The sequence below is a fragment of the Centruroides sculpturatus genome, unplaced genomic scaffold, assembly GCF_000671375.1.
Source record: "Centruroides sculpturatus isolate CEXI.00-Female unplaced genomic scaffold, Cexi_2.0 scaffold1430, whole genome shotgun sequence".
Classification (NCBI taxonomy): domain Eukaryota; kingdom Metazoa; phylum Arthropoda; class Arachnida; order Scorpiones; family Buthidae; genus Centruroides; species Centruroides sculpturatus.
This window is the reverse complement of record NW_019385757.1, coordinates 81,801-104,626: the sequence shown is the minus strand read 5'-3', so window position 1 is coordinate 104,626 and position 22,826 is coordinate 81,801. Positions and strand designations below refer to the sequence as shown.

Sequence of the window (22,826 nt, the reverse complement as noted above, 5' to 3'; positions counted from 1 at the left end):
GTACATCATCATACAAGTTAAAATTTAAATTTTTTTTTTTTTTTACAATATTCCATCCATTCAAAGAAATGTCACAAGAGTGCAAGGCTATTCCAGAAAATATTTCTCAGCAAGTTTTACATCATTATACAGTTGATAAAATGCATTTGCAAATAACAAAAGGAACTATGTAGAAGGGCAACTGTAAGAAAACAAAATTATAACAGATTGCTGTAATAAAGTACAGATAATTCATTGTAACAGCTGAATAAGAATCGCTTTTTACATAAACAAATATGAACAAATTTCCTAGTTATTATTATTAATAATAAAATTATTCTTGCTTGCATTCATAGATTCAAGAATTTCAATTTCAAAAGACATTGACTTTTTAAATTCAAATTATTAAATATAAAAGCTAAAGTTGTTTTCTATATCATTTAGAAAATCTAATGTTTTATTATCAAAATTTAAATTTGCTGAAATACTGCAATTTAAAATTATTATAAGAACAATTTTATAAATTCATTCTTCTAATTTTTTTATTTTAATATCATCTATTATTTGTATGTTGTCTAAGTAAAGAGAATTATTTTAATCATCATAAACAAACCATACAAGATTTCCAGAATTCACTTATTAATGATTAGAAAGATTAAATTTTCAATAAATAGCGAGTTTAAAATTTGGTGATCATATTTCAATTCTGTAGATAAACTTTATGGAAGGCAATACCAGAAGCAATAAAAGAATCATCTTTAATTTCAAAGTTAACAACATAAATTAAGCATTTTTTAAAAGTAAACAATGCAATAAAAAATTCATTACATTAATTTACAGAAAATATGTATACTCCAGATTAAAATATAATTTAAATAATTATAAACATGTGGAAATAGAAGAAAATTACACAAAGAAAGAGGACCTAAATAGAATTTTCAAAAAATTGATTTATCCCATTATAATAATCAGTATACAAGGCTGATATTAATTTGAGAGATTAATTTTCTGTATATAAAAAGGTTTGTGATATGTATTGTTGTTTTAGAACAACATATATTTTAATTCCACATTATATAAAGTGTCGAGTTTTTAAATGGTTATACACATTAAATTACAATTTCTTTAAAGAAAAACAATTTTAATTAAAATCAATCTTATTCCCAATGTAATTTGTAATTATGTATATTATTTTTTTTTATACAATTAATATTTTTGTACATAAAATTACATGAATATTTTTAAAGCAAATGTTCTTTTATGAAATTAAAAATTTTTCAATTTGCTGAATTTAGTCATTTTTGTTCAATGTAGAGGAACTGTAACCTGTTGATTATTATACTGAAAAAAATTACTATGGACATTTCCTCAAACAAATAGTATTTTCAGTAAAAATTGTAGAACAAAATATGATATTATTGTGAAATTCGAAATTATAAACGCATTTAACCCTTTAAATTTTTAATAAAGTTAATTTCCTTTAACCTAAGAAACTTGGCCCTAAAGAAACGAAATATAAAATACATGAGAAAATTTTAACTCTTTCTATTCAACTATAAACATTCTCACGATCAAACCGTGTGTTGTTTATAAGTATCGGCAAAATTCATCAGATTGTTGTCATGTTAACACCAACTTTAACCCCACACCTGCTAGGACAATTGGTCACCTGACGAATTTTCCCACCAAAAAGGTATAAAAGCCCGTCTCCTTCCCCTCTCGGGGGAGTGACTGAACAGGGAGTTGCCGACAAACGGCCAAGACAGACCATCGCTTCCCTCTGACCTACCGTACAACATTTATCAGAAGACCTGGTATTTCAACTCGATCAACCTTCCAGAAAGTAAAAGCCCTCCGAAAATAATTGAAAGAGGTATGAACGCTTTATTGTAAACTCTCTCTCTCATACGCGAATTAGAAAGAGTTTTGTAAATTTAAGTTCGTTAAGTAGTTAAATAAACTCTTTGTTTGTTTTTCATGGTGTCTTTATCCGACTATGCCGCTTCTTATCGTCGACCCCTCTGACACTCTTCCACTCGCATACGCGTAACCGAGTGCGTAACAGATCGTAACGTCATCCTTGACAAGAAAGTAGGTCAGAGACCGGTGGCCAGAAGGAGAGGACTCTTCCTCCCTCCCGGTGGCTCGCATTATGTTTAATATGTTACAAAGCTACTATTTGTGAAAATTTAATTATAAATTAAATTTAGTTATAAATTATAGAATAAATAAATTTACCTAATACAGAGAGTGCTTGAAGTCTAGCTTGAACACATTGTAATCTTTTACTGTAATCTGAAAAACTATGTGCCAGCCTTAAATGTGTAAACAACAACATCTAGAACAAAAACAAATGTTTTAGTTATCAAATTGAAAATTATAAATTGATAGAATTGATTTTTAAATCAATTCTATCAATAGATATTACACAATACACACAGATATTTAAATTATATACCTGTTTGCTTTCTGCAACACAGTGAGTTTCTATTAGATCTTCCATAATCTGTGATGGATTTTTGTCTAATATCTTAAAATATAAATATCACAGAAAATTAATTTATTTCAATAAAAATTTGAAAATTCCATATATTAGTTATTAAATCATTAATTTATAATAAAAGAAACCTAACTGTAGTAATTTTACTATAATTAATTATTATTCATTGCATTTTATAAATATGGAGTTAGATTATAGTGAGAGGCAAGATTTCTTAATTCATTAAATCTTTCAGGCTATGAAAGTACTAATAGATAATTGCTTGAAATTATAATATATATTTCATGAAATTTTTTTGTATAGAGAACTCTGTATTTGGTAATATTTTCAGAAATTATAATTCACATTTTCCAAAAAATAAAATCACATAATTACATACATTAATACTAATCCATCTTAACTTAGCAACTAAATAAAAAGATTAATAAACTATCTGACAACTTGTTATTTGATCAGATTTATATTGTCACAAGTATGTCATATAAGCTTATATATATAAAAATTATAAGAACTATTAGTAAGATGAAGTATTCTACCAAATGAGTCACACTGTCATTTATAAAAGTTTAAACTGATTTATTTATAATCAACTGAAAATTTTACACCTATTTTAAATGTTTTGAAGTAATGTCTACGTAGTCCAGATTTGCATCATATAATTTCAGTTTGTTGCTATACAAAAACTAAAAGAAAGCCCAAAGTTATCAAAACAAATTAAGTACATAGGACATGTAAAGTAACATGTAAATTGCCTGACTGGTGCAGAAGTTTAGGTATCTATCAGTATAACTTTTTAATATGTAGTGATACCTTGTACTTCAAATGACTAACTTGCAACTCTCCACAATTTGAATATTAAATTCAACAAAATTTCACTTCAGAGTTCAAATGACGCCTCAAAGTTTGAACTGCACATGCAGTGGAAAAAATTCCCTCAAAGCATAAATGCAATCTATTGTGCACCCAAGTCATCTCTTGCTCTTGTCTTATGCACATATGTTTTCAGTGTTTTGATTTATTTTTGGTTTGTGTGGTTATATAGTGTGTTATTCATTGATTTCTAACAATTTCTTCCTGCAATTTTTCTTTTTTTGACAGATTTTGGACACCCATATGTTTTTATCCTTAGTTTAAAATTTTCTGAATGGAACCTTTTAAACATTTGACATGCTCAAAGTTTAGGAGCATCATCCCCATACACTTATGAACATTTTTACTGTTTTTACAGTGTTATATCATTTTCAAAATTTAAAGCATAATATGCCTCATATGCTTTTTATCTGAAGATATTTAAACATGATTTTATTCAAACAAAATGCAAAGTTTAAAATAAGCTTCTAAACAAAAAATACAATCTCACATTATCAAATTTCACAACATTATAAGTTATGGCACAATTATAAGTGCACAAAAACTTTCTGGTTCATCCCAACACATCCTTTACTTATTTATTATTTTTCATTTGTGTCATCATCAACACACACATACAGGTAGCCCTCGGTTTATGCCGCAGTTCCGTTCATACAAAAGCCAGCGCAAATCGAATTGGCGTAAAACGAACCCATATTTACAGTGAGGTATAGGATTAGGTTCTACATAAGTGAAAAATAAGCAAATAATTTTGTTTATTAATACAATATAATACAAAATACATAAAATACATTTTAAAAATTAAAAATTTATATCATAAAATAAAGTGAAATGTTTTTATTTAAAAATTTTAGTTTCGGATCTCTTACATTTTTCAGAAAAAAGTATCCATCTTTAATTGTTTACATTTTTGTTTTCTTTCATTGAGAATTTCGGAATATGGTCGAATGGATGCGATGATGCTTCTTTTTACATTTGCACTTCGCTCCCAATTATTGTCTAACTCACAAAGTTCATCCGTCAAACTTTCCATAGTTGAAAGGATATGTTAACCCAACGTAGAGCTACGAACGAGCAGAGACACTGATTGGTTGACCACCAGTTGCCATAGCGCATGTATAAGGCGAGTTTGAGCGGGAAAATTGAAGGTGGCTAAGGAGAGATAGATATTGTCTGGCTAATAAAAAAGTATCGTCTGGCCAAAGAGAAGTAGATTTGTCTCACTAATGATAGTTTGTGATCGCCGGAAGTGCTACTGCATTGTAAGGTGTTTTCCTGAACGAACTGATACGGGATACATTCATTGGTGCTATGGATTCGGACGCCATTTATTGGACTATTAAGTTTGATAACTTGACTCGTGGGTACTTAAACATTTAGTATTTTAATATTAATTTAATGCAAATGTATACATATCCAATAATATTAAACAGAAAAACTAAATATATTCAATAAAAATCTTTGTTTTAACGAATGTACAATGTTGCAGATCAGTAAATACATCAACACTGAAATGGAAATCAGTCTGGCATAGGGAAAATCGAGGAATTACACCATGAAACGGCAAATTGCGTGGCGGCGTAAATTGAGCCGACGTAAACCAAGGGCTACCTGTACTTTAAATTTCAATTTTTAAACTTTTTATCTGAACTTACCTGATCAACATTTTCTACATGAATGCAACACATGGTATTTGGAAGATGCCTTTTTACAGATTTTTCATCAGCATTTTCTAAATAGAATTCAAAGTGTAGCGTTGTTGCACTGGATGGAAAATGCTAAAAGAATATTTTATTGTAAATTGAAAAAATAAAATTTTGAAATTAAATTACATAATTATAAAATTTAGAATGAAACTAACTTGTACAAAATTATTGTATTTTTAAAATTTCTTGTACATTAAAACTAAAAACTTTTTTCATAACCAATGATATTTATAACAAGATCACATTATTAGATTTACAGTTGAATGTTTTCAAGACTCAATGAATTTAGATTAAAAAAATAATTTATTCCTTAAGATAAAAATTTTGTAAATTATTGAAATATTACATTACAAAAAACAACAAATATTCTGATTTTGATGTGTTTTGATGTTTACTAATATTAACTTTTATTAACAAACAATAAAACTGTAACTAAATCAAAACTTACACTGATGGGAAGGTTTTGACAGCACTCAGCAAGACCAAAACCATTTTCTTTGCCTCCCCAACTCTGAAAAACATTAGTTGATTATAATTTAATTATTATAATGTTAAAGCATACAGAAAAATAAATTCTTGTTTTCAATCAAACCTAAAATTAAATTCTAAATTATAGGATATATGTATTATTAAAAATCTCCTCAGTAATAACTCTAAATTAAACAAAATAAAGAAAAATTTTACATCACTAAATAATCTAATTAACAAAAACTAATACAAAATTAGAAAAGCAAATACAACATAAGAGGAACAAGTACATAAGTTTCAGGCAATTCTTTATTTATAAATAAGAAGATAAAAAAATGATAATTTATAAAAATTATAAAATTTATTAATTGCTATATAAAATAATAAAATCCAAGAGTTGCGACATTTGAAATAATGTCCAAAAAATTAATTGTTCTCACTGAGATGTTTTGATTAAGTATTAAGTAGTACAAATCATCTATCATCATATTTTTACAACTACATTTTTAAAGTAGAATTAAGGAAACAATAAAACTCTTGTTTTATTATTGTTTCCCTAATTCATATATAGTAAATCCTATATGTATATATAACATTCTTAATATATAATCCTATATATAAAAAATTATTTTTTTTTCTAGGCAGATAATTGCTCATGCTGGCTTTTCTTCTTCAAAATGAAAAAAAAAGTGTAACAAAATTGGATATTTTAAATAACATCATTTTTAAATATAGTTCGAGAATATCCAATTTCATTATACCATTTTTTCATTCCTAAAAAAATTATTACTAGTATATTGTATAAAAATTTTTAATTAAAATAAAAATCAAGGAATTATAAAAATTCATTAACAGAATTCTACTTTCAATTAAATATATTATATTATAGACATTTGCATATTTGCATATAGATTTATATTAGACATTTGCAAAATTAAAATTTATATTATAAATTTTAATTTTGCAAATGTCTAATATAAATCAATATGCAAAATTCAAACACAGTAGAACCTTGTTTTGTGGCATCTCAGTTACATGGTTACCCTGAAATTTTCTTGTAAAATGCATAAAGTTTAATATAAATCAAATTCCATATTGGTGTCATCTCATTTAAACAGCAAAGACAGGCGTGTCCTGAAGTGACATTTATCACCACTAAAATTCCCAACAGGAAAATCCTGCATTCCTAAACTTAACATATTGTTTGAGTTTTAAATGGAATTAAACTTCTTTGTATTATTTTTTAAACCTCAACAAATTAAATTTATATCTGGAATTTAGTAAACAAGACAAATATTTATTCAATAATTTTATACAAAAATTTGATTGTATTTTGTAAAAATATAAACATGTAGGTCACTTGTAACACTCATAAGAAAAATACTATGAACTTGAAGTAAAAGCAAGTTTAGTTATTAACACTTTTTTTGACATTTGTAATCTGTACATTTAGTGAATTCTGTTTAATAACTTCTGAATTCTCCTCATAAAATACAATATTTAACATAAATAAAATCCTTCTTACCACTTCATTCAGTATATGGGTACTAAACAATTCCATTTAGTACTGTGATGTACAATACTTGAATAAATCCTACTGCAAACAGTTTGCATTCATGGTATATATATATATATCATGTATATCAATAATCTATTATTCAGTGTTAATACATTACTCTGAATAAAAATTTGAATTAATTTAGATGGCAAAGCATGCTCAGTATTTTATGAATTTTTTATTTCCAGAGTACTTTTATAATCTGTATTAAACTTTTAGCAAAACTCAGTACAATAATTACAATTCTCAACCTTTTTTGCAACTCCACCTAGATGACTACTTCACTTATAATTGTAAATTGTATACTCACTCACATAGCCAGTATACTCCAATTATATACTGGCTATGTAAGTGAAATTTTACTGTATAAAATACAATACAATTGAATATGATTTAATAATTCACTCCCTTTTACAGTATTAATTAAAATTTTAAAAATTTGAATATACCCTTACCACATTGCTTTATTAAATTATTAACAACTTACCTCTGCTAAATATGTAAGTCTAGTAAGTAAGGCTTGCCTCCTTTCAACATTTAGCCTGGTAATGAAATTTGATCTTTTGCTATAAAATTTATAAAATTACATACATCAATTAATGTGTGTAAAATGTTTTTATACATGTATATTATATAAAAATTTCAATCTTTACTGTTAATTATTCAAATCAATATTCAATATAATAAACAAAAATTCAAATTATATGTTAATTTAAAATGGAAATTAACAATTTATAATTGAAATTTTTATTTATTCTGCAAGCATTATTTTTTAACTTTAAATTTAATAATGAAAATAATAATAATTTGTAAGTAAATGAAATCAATTCTATATGTTTTATCTCATTAAGAAGATTTTTCATGCCAAATTTAATAGTTAAAAGAAATCTATATATACAAGAGCTGTCAGATAAAGACACACACACCATATCTTGAAAACAGTACAAACTATGTCAAAATCATAGTTTATCATATCAAAATAGCAGATTTAAAACAGTCTTTTGACAGCAAGTGTGCAAAGTTCAAAATATCTGTATTGATTAGTTACAGAGTAATGACATTAAATTATGCAATTTCCATTTTTGCCTATCAGCAACAAGATGGCAATGAGATGAGCAATATGCTTTGCTAAATTCTGTGTTCAACTTAAGTAAATGACCACTGAAACCTATGAAATATTGTTGGAGGCATATGGAGAAGAAGTTATGCCCCAATCTTTCGCATTTCGATGGTTTAAAGACTTCCAGGAAGGGTGATAAATCATGGATTCACCATTATGATCCAGAATCAAAGCAACAAAATTCCATGTGGAAATCACCATCATCCTCAACTCCCAAAAAGGCCAGACTTGTCCCATCTGCTGGCAAAACCATGATCATCACATTTTTGATTGTCACAGTATTTGTACCAGCATGTTATACCACTACAAACAACTGTCACTGGCACCATTATATGACTATCATCAAGAAATTGAACCAGCACATCCATAGGGACTGACCACACTTGCATAAAACTAGATGAGGACAAACATTATCATAGTAGAGTATCAATGTGGCCCTGCCTGCCATTGACTATTTGTCAATGGCAGGCAGGGCCACATTTATACTCAATTAACATGGATACAAAAATTAACATGACTTGTCTTCCACATCTGCTACACACCAACTTGACTTGTTCATATTTCCATCATTGAAGAAACCATTATGTGGACAGTGTTTTCTAACCACAAAAGCTGTTGTCAAAAGATAAACATGGTTTTGACGAATCTAAAGATGGCTTCTCTCACTATTTGAAGAGTGGCAGAAAAGATGGAACAAGTGTATTTTAGTTAATGATGATTACTTTAAGAAAGACCATGTCAATCTAGACAATAACACAGATGATGAGTTATAACATAATCTGGCTACAGTCTATCTGACAGCCCCTGCATATATTTAATATCATATTGAAAAAATTAAATTATTATATATATTACTTGTTTTAAGTATAATTTAACCAAAAATTATAAAAATCATTAATACAAGATTAAAAGTGAAGAAAATTAATTTGTTACTTAATGACATTACTTAATATATTAAATCTGATCAAAATATATTTCCTTACTTCTGAAATTTTAAACAAAGGGTTTAATCACTCTTTCAGCATTTTAGATAAAAATTCAAAACATATTTCTAAAGCATTTAAGTGCGTATACTATTACCTGTATACTAATATATGTCAATTATCTTACTTAATCATAGTACATCATAACTATGTAATGTTATATATTCATACTAATTAATCACGCCTTTTTTTTTATAGTGCTAATATATACAGATTAATGGTATTTATCTAAGTTTTGCTACAACTGTTAGCACATTTTTTCAATAAGTTGGCTACTTTATTTCTTTATGTATGAAGGTCGGAATTTTAGTACTGGCAACTCTGCAATTACAAATACAAAAAAACCCATACATGTTTCAGATTTTTACAGTCTTTCAATGCAGTCACTGGCAATGTGTAAGACCCATTGACAGTAATGTGGAAGTTGTAGGATGCCATTGGCAGAGCCTATTTGATTGATTACTCAAATAGAACATTCTACTGCCTAAAGAATATCTGGAGTAGTTCTGAACTGCCTTCTGTGCAGTGATTCCTTCATGTTAAGAATCAAGTCAAAGTCACAAGGATTTACTTCTGGAACATACAGTGGATGGTAGAGTACTGTATTTCCAGGCCTATTGACAGAACAACATGACCATAAGTTGTGCAACATGTGCTCAAGCATTATCACAAAATGATGGATGGGTCCTGTAGAGCATTTCCACTTTTTCTCAAAGCTTGCAACAGTGTGTTCCAAAAACAAAGAAATACTGCAATTAATGGTCTGGTGATATGGCATGCATCATGTTAATACCTATCATAGATGAGAAAAACTAACTTTCACATTAACTAACTGGAGTTCTGACAAAATTTTGACTTTTGTGGTAAACCATGATGATGCTACTCATTCGATTGCTATTTCAGTTCTGACTTGAATGATCTCACTCATGTCTCATCAAATGAATGATATGATGTAAAAAAAGCCTCTCCTTGCTTGTAACACTCAGTGGATAACAGCAATATTGTATTGTTGCCATTTCAGTTAAAGCTTGTGAAACCTGTCATGACAAAATTTTCTGCATTCACAGGGATTTCTTCACAATGTCTAGTGCAGTTATATGTGACAATTCTCTATCTTCAGCTAACTTACAAACTGTCTGGCACTAATCAATCTCCAATAATGCAAAAACAGTATTCACTTGCACAGTATGACCTAGCCAAGACTGGTCATTCAAATTTTTGTATTCTGCATTGAAGACTTTTTACCTATTTTGTTATGTTCTATATGGTAATGCAATTCCCTTCAAGCCTCTAAGAGTACTTGGTGAGATTGTCATGCAGTACATCATCTGGTATTTTCAATCTTTATCCAATTTTGCTGCTCCAATTTCAAGATAATTATAGCAGACTGGGAGAAGAGCAATGTCTATTGCTAGCAACAGATCTTGCTCTTCTCATCACTGTACAGGTGCATATAGTGGGATGGTAAAGTTCATTTGCTCTGAAATAAGTTATGTATGTAACCAATGTCTGGTCTAGGCAGCATTAGCTTGTGTTGTATTTCTATAATATTGATGCCACTATTAAATTACCAACCTTTGTATCTTTTACTACATTATATTACAGATACTTCATATAAAATTTCATTTAATTTAATTCACATTTTTTTGAAACTTTTTAAAATTCAAATCAACTTTTAATAGTCATCATTTAAAACTTTAAACCCCAGATATATGTTACAACACATAAGTAAACCCTGTATAACCCTGTAAGTAAACACAGATATAAGTAAACCATGGAGTGTTTACTTATATCTGTAGTTAAAGTCATAAATGAACCAAGTTATATTTTGTTTTTCTTGCTAATATGTTTTACTACATATCTCAAACTTAAGTCAAATATAATAAGTCAAATTGATTTCTCCACCAATTTCTGAAGCAAATTGTACTAATTCTATGTAACATTTTTCCATATTTTAGTGGTTATTATATATTTCTCCTATTTATCATTTTTCTATATATTTCTCTTTTTTCTTATATGTCAACAGCATTATACTGATTGGTAGTTACTATTAAGTTAGAAATTAGTCACTTTTGTGGCTTGGTGTGAACAGCTGCATTGAAGGAAAAAGGAGGTACTCTTTCTGATTCCCATTGCAGTTTGCAATCTCATCAGTTCTAAATAGCAGGTGCTGTTCATTGTGTTATCTTTGCCAAGGAAATCACTCTTGATGACTCCTTTGTGATCCAAGAATACAGTATGCATAGATGCTTGCTTATGACACATTCCACTTTGGAGTTTAAGATGTTGGTTCATCTGAAAATATTCTGTGGAAATAAACTTACTCTTAGGACCACAAATTCATATTTAGTCTTCAGTAACAATGTTTTTGATGAATTTATTACCCCATTTATCAAGCAGTTCCAATTGGAAAAGCAACACTGAAAATGATACTCACACATTTCCATACTAAGAAACTTTGAAACAAAATAGGAATAGAGCTTCTGAACTCCTATTTCCTGTCTAATGGCATAGATAGATTCCTTACTAATGTATGCAAGCAGATTGGCAAGTTCACTTGCTTTCATTTGACATTTGCAATTCAAAATTTTCTTGCATAGTTCAAATTTCTCATTGCTAATTTTTGCAGGTCTTCTTTCCATCAGCTGGTCAAAAATACTGCAAACCCTTGTCTAAATTCACTTATCTGTTTATAGTGATATATGAACAGATAAGTGAATATTCAAAAATTCAGATTTACTTTCCTAATTATGTTAGAGCTATTTTTTTTAAGAAAATACAATTCTGGTTTTTTTACATTGTTTTTGCATTTAAATACTATAATTTAAATTTTATAATACAGTTTACATACAAACAATTATTTTACTCCTAAGTAAAAACTGTATTAAATATATAAGTAAATGCAATGCTTAATATTTTTGTTCTTTACACTTACAAAAAGAAAACAATTTATTAGATCTTTAAAATCAAAGATATTTTTGTGTAATTTATTTTCTTTTTTCATTTACATAAAAATTCCTATCAATTCAATAACACTACTAACCTTATTTTAAATACAGCAGAACCTTGCTTAACAAGCACCTCTCATAACAAGTAATTCATGTAACAAGAAAAACAAACTGTAAAAAAATTACTCGCTTAACGAGCAACGTTTCGCATAACAAGTGACAAGGAGAGAAGTCCCAAATTGTGTGCATGCTACATCAGTTTGTGTTCAGAGTTGTTCCGCTAGCATCTTAGTATTGCTTGTGATCACACATTTTTCTAACCGTGTGTTCAGACATATTATGTATAAACATCAACAACCATAGCCCATTATATAATAAACACACCAAATGATATGCCAAATTCTTGGGCTATGTAAAGGCTATAATTATTAAAAATGAACTAATTTGACTAGAGGTAGGCAGTTATGCTGCTATCTCGTATGAAATTTAACCTGTCCTACGTTGTTCCCGAAAATATTCGTGTTGACCTCACTGACCTGTGTGAGTGATCCCGAATATTTTTGTGTTTACATCGGAACGTTTTTGATACTAGATGTCGCTATGCATCACAATTTTTATATTAAGACAAATTTTTAAAAATATAATTTTTTTTGTTTCTATATTATTCAATATATTTATTTTGAATGGCTTTGCGAGTGCTAAGATTGGCTTTACCTCTAGACTTATTACACCACCACAGGACATCAAATTAGATTTAGGAAAACACTATTTTATTTTCAGAATGCATTTCTGACATGGAGCCCCTCATCAGCTTTTTGCTACAAAATTAATAGGTGGTTAACAATTTTTATAAAAAGACCGTGATTGACAGAAATAAACAAAGAATGTGGACTTACATTTTTGACATGTGGATTTGATGCGTTGAACATTAATTAAAAAACTAAGCATGCGATAAAACAAGATTTTCCATTAAAAACGGTAATGTTGCTACAATAACATAATAATAAACTGAGACTATGGTAAAACAGTAAAGTCATGAANTTAAATCTTTCAGGCTATGAAAGTACTAATAGATAATTGCTTGAAATTATAATATATATTTCATGAAATTTTTTTGTATAGAGAACTCTGTATTTGGTAATATTTTCAGAAATTATAATTCACATTTTCCAAAAAATAAAATCACATAATTACATACATTAATACTAATCCATCTTAACTTAGCAACTAAATAAAAAGATTAATAAACTATCTGACAACTTGTTATTTGATCAGATTTATATTGTCACAAGTATGTCATATAAGCTTATATATATAAAAATTATAAGAACTATTAGTAAGATGAAGTATTCTACCAAATGAGTCACACTGTCATTTATAAAAGTTTAAACTGATTTATTTATAATCAACTGAAAATTTTACACCTATTTTAAATGTTTTGAAGTAATGTCTACGTAGTCCAGATTTGCATCATATAATTTCAGTTTGTTGCTATACAAAAACTAAAAGAAAGCCCAAAGTTATCAAAACAAATTAAGTACATAGGACATGTAAAGTAACATGTAAATTGCCTGACTGGTGCAGAAGTTTAGGTATCTATCAGTATAACTTTTTAATATGTAGTGATACCTTGTACTTCAAATGACTAACTTGCAACTCTCCACAATTTGAATATTAAATTCAACAAAATTTCACTTCAGAGTTCAAATGACGCCTCAAAGTTTGAACTGCACATGCAGTGGAAAAAATTCCCTCAAAGCATAAATGCAATCTATTGTGCACCCAAGTCATCTCTTGCTCTTGTCTTATGCACATATGTTTTCAGTGTTTTGATTTATTTTTGGTTTGTGTGGTTATATAGTGTGTTATTCATTGATTTCTAACAATTTCTTCCTGCAATTTTTCTTTTTTTGACAGATTTTGGACACCCATATGTTTTTATCCTTAGTTTAAAATTTTCTGAATGGAACCTTTTAAACATTTGACATGCTCAAAGTTTAGGAGCATCATCCCCATACACTTATGAACATTTTTACTGTTTTTACAGTGTTATATCATTTTCAAAATTTAAAGCATAATATGCCTCATATGCTTTTTATCTGAAGATATTTAAACATGATTTTATTCAAACAAAATGCAAAGTTTAAAATAAGCTTCTAAACAAAAAATACAATCTCACATTATCAAATTTCACAACATTATAAGTTATGGCACAATTATAAGTGCACAAAAACTTTCTGGTTCATCCCAACACATCCTTTACTTATTTATTATTTTTCATTTGTGTCATCATCAACACACACATACAGGTAGCCCTCGGTTTATGCCGCAGTTCCGTTCATACAAAAGCCAGCGCAAATCGAATTGGCGTAAAACGAACTCATATTTACAGTGAGGTATAGGATTAGGTTCTACATAAGTGAAAAATAAGCAAATAATTTTGTTTATTAATACAATATAATACAAAATACATAAAATACATTTTAAAAATTAAAAATTTTTCAATTTGCTGAATTTAGTCATTTTTGTTCAATGTAGAGGAACTGTAACCTGTTGATTATTATACTGAAAAAAATTACTATGGACATTTCCTCAAACAAATAGTATTNTATTTGTTTGTAAGCTTAAAATAGATTTTTATTAACCATATATTATTAAAAATGCATTAATAAATAAAATACAAAACCGGGAATGGTAATTTATGGTTTAGCCTAGTGACAAGTAGATTCGGAGACAAGTAAATTCGACTTGCGTCGTTTTTCGACTTACGTCGTTTTCCTGGAACCAATTACCGACGTAAGGCGAGGTATACCTGTATTTCAATCTAGATTGTGACCAAGGTCGGTGACTATGCCGTGGTGTGATCTCTCTCGACCATTTCAATCTCAACTGAAATGAGGTTCAATCGCGATTGAATCAAGGGAGTTCTCGAAACTAGATCAAGTCATAAGAGATCCCACAATCCCACGCATGCAAGAAAATACAAGATGGCTGCGGAACACGTGTCAGGCTATCGATAGAGAAATAAAAAAGACAACTGAAGAGACGATGACATCTGTCTATTATTAGATATATGGCAAGAAAAAGTATTTATTTCTAACCAAAACTTCCATTTTGTTTGTTGGTGTTCATGACTTATCGTGTAGTTATGTCAATTTTATCATCGCATATAATAGCTGTGTTCTTCTCAAGCAGACAGCCTGTGCAAACAGTTCGACATTCGAATGGCGACAGTTACAATCGAGATTGTGGGTAAATCGAGATCGAAGTGAGTCATGGATTGTGTGCAAATGTAGTATAACAGTGATGATAGCATACTGTGACAGCATAAATTGACTAAATATGATTGTATAGTTTACTATGAAATTTTTTTAGATAGAAATTGCTGAGAAAAAAAACTGAGAAAAACTAGAGTACATATGAAAAATTTATGCATTAAACATATATAAAATAAATTTCACAATATTTCATCAATACAGATTAAACAATTATTACATCACTCAAATTACACAAAACAGTAAGTTAAAAATAAAAAGATGTATAATTATTATGTATCTAAAAGAGAATAAATATTAAAAACTTCAGAACACTGATTTCAGTTTAATAGTAGATTTAATTGAAACAACTTGGAAATTCATAACTGCCATGATTCTAAATACATCTTTAATCTTACATCTTAATTAAAAATTATCTTTATTTCTGTTAACATAATTACATTCTTTATGCTTAACATGTTAACCGCCATCCAACGTGCCAGCGGTCATACTAATTAGAGCCGTACAGAGCCATCCGACTGCCCGACGTCACTATAACCAATTTAGTTTCACTCAAGGTTAATTTAAATTATCCTGGCTTCATAAGACGTCATTTTACATTCCAGTGGTGGCCTCTCACGAATATCTATAATGTTGGCTCTGACTGCCAATGGTCATATAGCTCTGTACAGCCCTAATCACTACAATCAGTGTTGCATCAAATGGTGGTTAACATCATAGCAAGACTTACCTTCACATTGAATATTTATATTGTTCTAAGTAAGAAAAATGATTGTTATTTACTTTAAATTGTTTATAACATGCAACTAAAATTTCAATTTCATTCACTGGATTTTCTATGAACACTGATTCTGTTTACAGAAAAAAGTCATCAGAATTGTAACTCTTCTTTGCACTGTAAGCTTGGTCTTAAAAGTTGTTCTAATTGTAATTCTAAAATGTATTTTGTAATATTAAGCATTTAATCATCTACACACAAACTATTAAATTCAATAACATGCATGTTTTGTTTTACTCAAAATATTAAAAATAAGATTTTTTGATTTGCATAATTAATAATGTATAATTTGAAACATGAAATTTGGGATCCAAACAACTTCAAATTTTGTACTTCAACTATATTTTTAAAATCTAATAATTTTTTTTTTAATTTTAAAATTGCACAGTTTAACTTTATTATTTAGTAGTGTTTTAAAAATGTTCTGCAATTTAAAAAGTGTTTATTTTAAAGAAAAATTGCAAATTCAAAAACTTGCAGTATGACGTCATTTATTACTATATCTGCAATAAATTATATTTCAAGTTACTTTAAATAATTGTATTAATAATAAATTTTGTGAATAATCATTATAAACATTAATTATGATTTTATTGACATTTAATTCTCTTATAATCTTTAAAATACAACATTAATTATCAATCTTAAAAAACTATCAACATTTTCACAATTTGAATAAACATCAAGTTCCTTCCCATGAAAAGTTAAATTGTTTACATTACTCCAGTGGTTCAAACAAAACAGATTGACTATAATCAACAAGACCAATCTACAAAAAGACAAAGGGAAAGAGGAAATAATTCCTGCCAGATGCTTGCAGAGGATTTTTCCATGAAGTCCTCCCTAAAAGGAAGGAGAGAGAGAACATCTTAGAACTGGACTCTGGCAAGAAGGAATACTTAATGGAACACATTTGGATATTGATGCAATAGTTAGACCACCTGAGCCCATTAAAAGAAAAAATCCAATAGAAAAAACATCAGGATAGAAAAAAAGCATACCTAAATTTCTGGAAGATAAGACAAGCATAAACATAAAAAAAAACAGTGGCAGGACACTCCTTGAGACACAAAAAAGCCTGCTTCTTATGGTAAACTGTTATTTGTAACTCTTTTCATTTCATAAATTGATCAAAAAGCACATTGGGTAAAATTTGAGATGTACAAAATGTTTAAATATGGGGAAAGTGAAAATCCTCCTTTAGAGATTCAATAAAATCTTTGTTGTTTTGCTAATTGGGTGTTTTCAAAGCAAATCAGTCTCATCCATACCCATGCAATAGCTAAACCTTTTCACAAAAGGCACACCATTATTTAAAATGGGATCCATCCAGCAAACTACTTGAGTCACCAGTGATGTAAAAAGTCAAAGGACAGCTGGAAACACCACATTAACAAATTTACATTTCTCAACTAGGAAAAAAAATTATGTAGCCAAATGTATGTGGGGTGTCCGATATTAAAGGTACAGTTGGCTGTTATACATACGCAAAATATTAGTGCCATATGCATGACTAGCCACATTCATGCATGCAGCAGTAGAGTCTGGAGCATTGCTTTGTTCAAGACTCAATTTAGTTTCCAGAAAGCAAATAAACATGGCATGTTATATGTAATCGAAGCATATTCGATGTGTGAAGTACATGGAATTATCAGATTTTTGTAAGCTGAAGGAGTTAATCAGAGCAAAATTCATCACAGATTACAGGGCGTTTATGGTCCAAATGTTTTAAGCCGAAAAGAAGTCAGCATTTGGTGCCAAAAATTTAAACTGTGGTTGGCACAGCAGAATTGGGAGGTCCTGCAACATCCTCTTTATAGTCCAGATTTAGTCCCGTTGGGTTTTCATTTATTCAAACTTTTAAAGAAATTTTTGGCAGGGAAATTGCAAGACACTGTTCTGGACTACAAGCAACTTAACAAGCACCAGTACTGTGAAGGAATGTTCAAATTAGTATCATGCTGGAATAAATGTCTCAACATCTACGGAGATTGTGTGAAAAATAAACTTATGTAATTTTTTGTGGAATGTATTAAATATTTTCTTTAATTATAAATGTTAATATAACTTTGGCTTATACCTTTAATATCAAGCACCCCTCATACATATATATGTAAAATCACAATTTGTTATGTATCACAACAAACTGAATTTAATGTCAGTGAAATAATAATAATAAAGGAGGAGGAAGGGCTGTCTGCTTTTGCAAACTTAGCCCACTACGAAGAGAAAGGAGTGAAGAAAGGGTTGAAGGAAGGGTTCTGAAGGGAGAAGTATAAAGGAAAAGAGGAAAAGTAACGCTGAAAAAAGTTATTAGAGCCTCAGAGCGCTGCATCGGAAATTATTAATAACCAAAATTACAAAAGTTGACAAGACCGTTATACAGTATTAACAATTANTTATCTGTTTATAGTGATATATGATGAGAAATTTTTCAACATGCCTGCTGCAGCTTTTGTGAATTTCTGCATTGTCTGTTTTCAGCAACATCAAAAACTTTATTACATACTGATATTTTAATTGCAGCTCCATTTTTTCAACTGAGATAAATTTTAAAACTATATAAGTAAATAAGTAAACATTTATCTGGTGTTTATGATGAGAAATTTTTCAACATGCCTGCTGCAGCTTTTGTGAATTTCTGCATTGTCTGTTTTCAGCAACATCAAAAACTTTATTACATACTGATATTTTAATTGCAGCTCCATTTTTTCAACTGAGATAAATTTTAAAACAATATTATTACATTTGTGCATGTATATCCAATGGCTATTGCGTAACAGTTTCATTATATATTTTGCTATTTAAAGTTTTTGTCAGAACTCTGCATACATCCTGGTGAATCCACGAACATATTGACCCAACTGTAACCGTCAGACAGATTTAAAAAGTTAAATTACCAATCAAAATTTAAGTTAAAGTATTTCTTCAGGTTGAATTTTTAACAGTTCAACCAATATTGTGCAACCATTTATTTATAGTAAATAGTTGTTATCAAGTGTTTTCTTATGAGAACATACTTAAAAATAAAAACAATTACTTTCCTGAAACATAAAATATGTAGGAAAAAAATAAAGTAAGATTTTCATAAAATATGTACACATTTCAAAAGTTTTTGTAATGTTAATACAAGTATTAATCCTAAGTATATTTAAAAATCTAATAAAATAACTTTTTAAAATTAGATTTTAAAAAATCTGAAAATTATGATTATTTTATATGTTTATTTTTATTACTAATATAAACTTGTTTAAAAAATTTATGCATGAAAAACTGATTGTTGTGTGTGAAAAAACATCATACCTGAATACATATAACAAATTCAAGACTCCTAAAACTACCTGCATATCACTTGAAGATAACAGAGTTGTTAGATGCTGAAAAAGTTTGTCAAAATTAATATCTTTATCAATAAAATTTTCTTTCGCTAAAATATTCAGTAAATATTTCTATTCATATATAAACACTCAATAATAAATGAATTACTTATTACCTAATATAAAAAAAAGTGTATTACATATACTGTATATCAAACAAATTCAGATTTACTTTCCTAATTATGTTAGAGCTATTTTTTTTAAGAAAATACAATTCTGGTTTTTTTACATTGTTTTTGCATTTAAATACTATAATTTAAATTTTATAATACAGTTTACATACAAACAATTATTTTACTCCTAAGTAAAAACTGTATTAAATATATAAGTAAATGCAATGCTTAATATTTTTGTTCTTTACACTTACAAAAAGAAAACAATTTATTAGATCTTTAAAATCAAAGATATTTTTGTGTAATTTATTTTCTTTTTTCATTTACATAAAAATTCCTATCAATTCAATAACACTACTAACCTTATTTTAAATACAGCAGAACCTTGCTTAACAAGCACCTCTCATAACAAGTAATTCATGTAACAAGAAAAACAAACTGTAAAAAAATTACTCGCTTAACGAGCAACGTTTCGCATAACAAGTGACAAGGAGAGAAGTCCCAAATTGTGTGCATGCTACATCAGTTTGTGTTCAGAGTTGTTCCGCTAGCATCTTAGTATTGCTTGTGATCACACATTTTTCTAACCGTGTGTTCAGACATATTATGTATAAACATCAACAACCATAGCCCATTATATAATAAACACACCAAATGATATGCCAAATTCTTGGGCTATGTAAAGGCTATAATTATTAAAAATGAACTAATTTGACTAGAGGTAGGCAGTTATGCTGCTATCTCGTATGAAATTTAACCTGTCCTACGTTGTTCCCGAAAATATTCGTGTTGACCTCACTGACCTGTGTGAGTGATCCCGAATATTTTTGTGTTTACATCGGAACGTTTTTGATACTAGATGTCGCTATGCATCACAATTTTTATATTAAGACAAATTTTTAAAAATATAATTTTTTTTGTTTCTATATTATTCAATATATTTATTTTGAATGGCTTTGCGAGTGCTAAGATTGGCTTTACCTCTAGACTTATTACACCACCACAGGACATCAAATTAGATTTAGGAAAACACTATTTTATTTTCAGAATGCATTTCTGACATGGAGCCCCTCATCAGCTTTTTGCTACAAAATTAATAGGTGGTTAACAATTTTTATAAAAAGACCGTGATTGACAGAAATAAACAAAGAATGTGGACTTACATTTTTGACATGTGGATTTGATGCGTTGAACATTAATTAAAAAACTAAGCATGCGATAAAACAAGATTTTCCATTAAAAACGGTAATGTTGCTACAATAACATAATAATAAACTGAGACTATGGTAAAACAGTAAAGTCACGAAAATATACATTGTTAAAACAAAATGATAAGTAGATTCACAGTAACATGAACAGAGTAAATTTTTTAAAATTCCTTACATTACGAATATTTTTGAAAGAATTAAAAGTAAATTAATTAAGTATAATATTATTCTGGTACCCGAACATTGCAACAGCTTACATCAGAAAATAAACGTACCTAACAGAAAAGCTAACATATGGGACCAAAAAAACTTTGTTTACAAATTTGAATGCGACTGTACCACATCCAAATCTTACAATGGTGAAACTAGTAGGGAATTAAAGGTCCGTTTCAATGAACATATCTCTGCCATAGCACATAACAATGATAGCTCAGCTGTAGCCGCCCACTGTAATAATGAAGGCTGTCAGATTGTAAAGGATACTGTCAAAATACTTAAAAAGGAACAAAATACTTATAAAAGAAGATGGTACAAACACTTAGAAATAATAAAAAAACAGAGAAAATCATGAACAACAACTCCAGTCAAAAATTACACGAATCGTGGTACGCATATTTGACCAGAGGAGGCATGCAAGGAGGGGAGAGATGTGAAAACGGATAGGGGTGAGGGTGACGGTTACCCTGGAATGTACTCCGAATCGTCTTGTTACTCTGTTCATGTTACTGTGAATCTACTTATCATTTTGTTTTAACAATGTATATTTTCACGACTTTACTGTTTTACCATAATCTCAGTTTATTATTGTAGCAACATTACCGTTTTTAATGGAAAATCTTGTTTTATCACATGCTTAGTCTTTTAATTAATGTCCAATGCATACAATCCACATGTCAAATGTCAGTCCACATTCTTTGTTTATTTCTGTCAATCATGGTCTTTTTATAAAAATTGTTAACCTCCTATTAATTTTGTAGCAAAAAGCTGATGAGGGACTCCATGTCCGAAATGCATTCTGAAAACAAAATAGTTTTTTCCTAAATCTAATTTGATGTCCTGTGGTGGTGTAATAAGTCTAGAGGTAAAGTAAAGCCAATCTTAGCACTCGCAAAGCCATTCAGATAACTAGACAAGAAGTGTATCATAGTATATTTATTTTGTTTGTGAAACATAAAAAAAATAATTTTTTACGACACAGTAAACATGATTATTATATTTTAAAAAAATTTTAGGATTAGCATCGATGAAAATTCAACATGGTGTCACAGGCAACAAATAAAAATTTCAACATCGAATAGGTTAATGACCAATTCCAAATTAAATTTGGTTTTCTTTTGTTTTCTGCAAATTGAATTCACATTCCAGGTTTGTTCATTCTGCACTAGAAGAAATGATGATGATGATTCACACTCCTTAATGTATATTGTATAATTTTCTTTGAATAAATATTATAGATAAAATATTTGAGTTTTCTTTGGCATGGAATGCATTATTGTATTTTACATTATTTTACATGAGAAAAATTGTTTCGCTTAACAAATGTTTCACATTATGAGTAAAATTCTTGAATGAATTGAATTATGCTCATTAAGCAAGGTTACACTGTAACTTTAAATCAGAAGTAATATAATAAAAATTTAACACAAAAATAATTACATTTGATGTTTATATTTAAGTAATTACATATATATATATATATATATATGTGAATAAACAATACTCATTCCATTTCATAAATAAATTCAATATCATTGACTATATTTATGTTTATTCCTTTTGAAGCCTTGTGTGTCATCAAAAGATTACATTTAGATAAATACAAGAATAATAAGTATATTTTTTATCTATTATTTTAACTTGATGATATTACAGTAGACCCCCCTATAACACTTAGATACATTCCACTTTATAACAATTTTATGTTGTAGGAATCCTTAAATACA

General features: G+C 28.6%; 1 protein-coding gene across 1 annotated transcript in view; it reads right to left on the bottom strand.

Moving 5' to 3' along the window:
- The window catches only part of LOC111641824 (E3 ubiquitin-protein ligase HUWE1-like), a 125,004-nt gene that overhangs the window by 97,065 nt on the left and 5,113 nt on the right, over positions 1–22,826 (bottom strand). Inside the window, exons 6-11 of the mRNA XM_023388058.1 lie at positions 19,489–19,562; positions 7,569–7,647; positions 5,504–5,566; positions 5,005–5,127; positions 2,438–2,509; positions 2,218–2,317 (exon numbers count right to left, since the gene is read on the bottom strand). Of these exons, the coding sequence (XP_023243826.1) occupies positions 2,218–2,317; positions 2,438–2,509; positions 5,005–5,127; positions 5,504–5,566; positions 7,569–7,647; positions 19,489–19,562 (511 nt within the window). The remainder of the gene's footprint in view (positions 1–2,217; positions 2,318–2,437; positions 2,510–5,004; positions 5,128–5,503; positions 5,567–7,568; positions 7,648–19,488; positions 19,563–22,826) is intronic.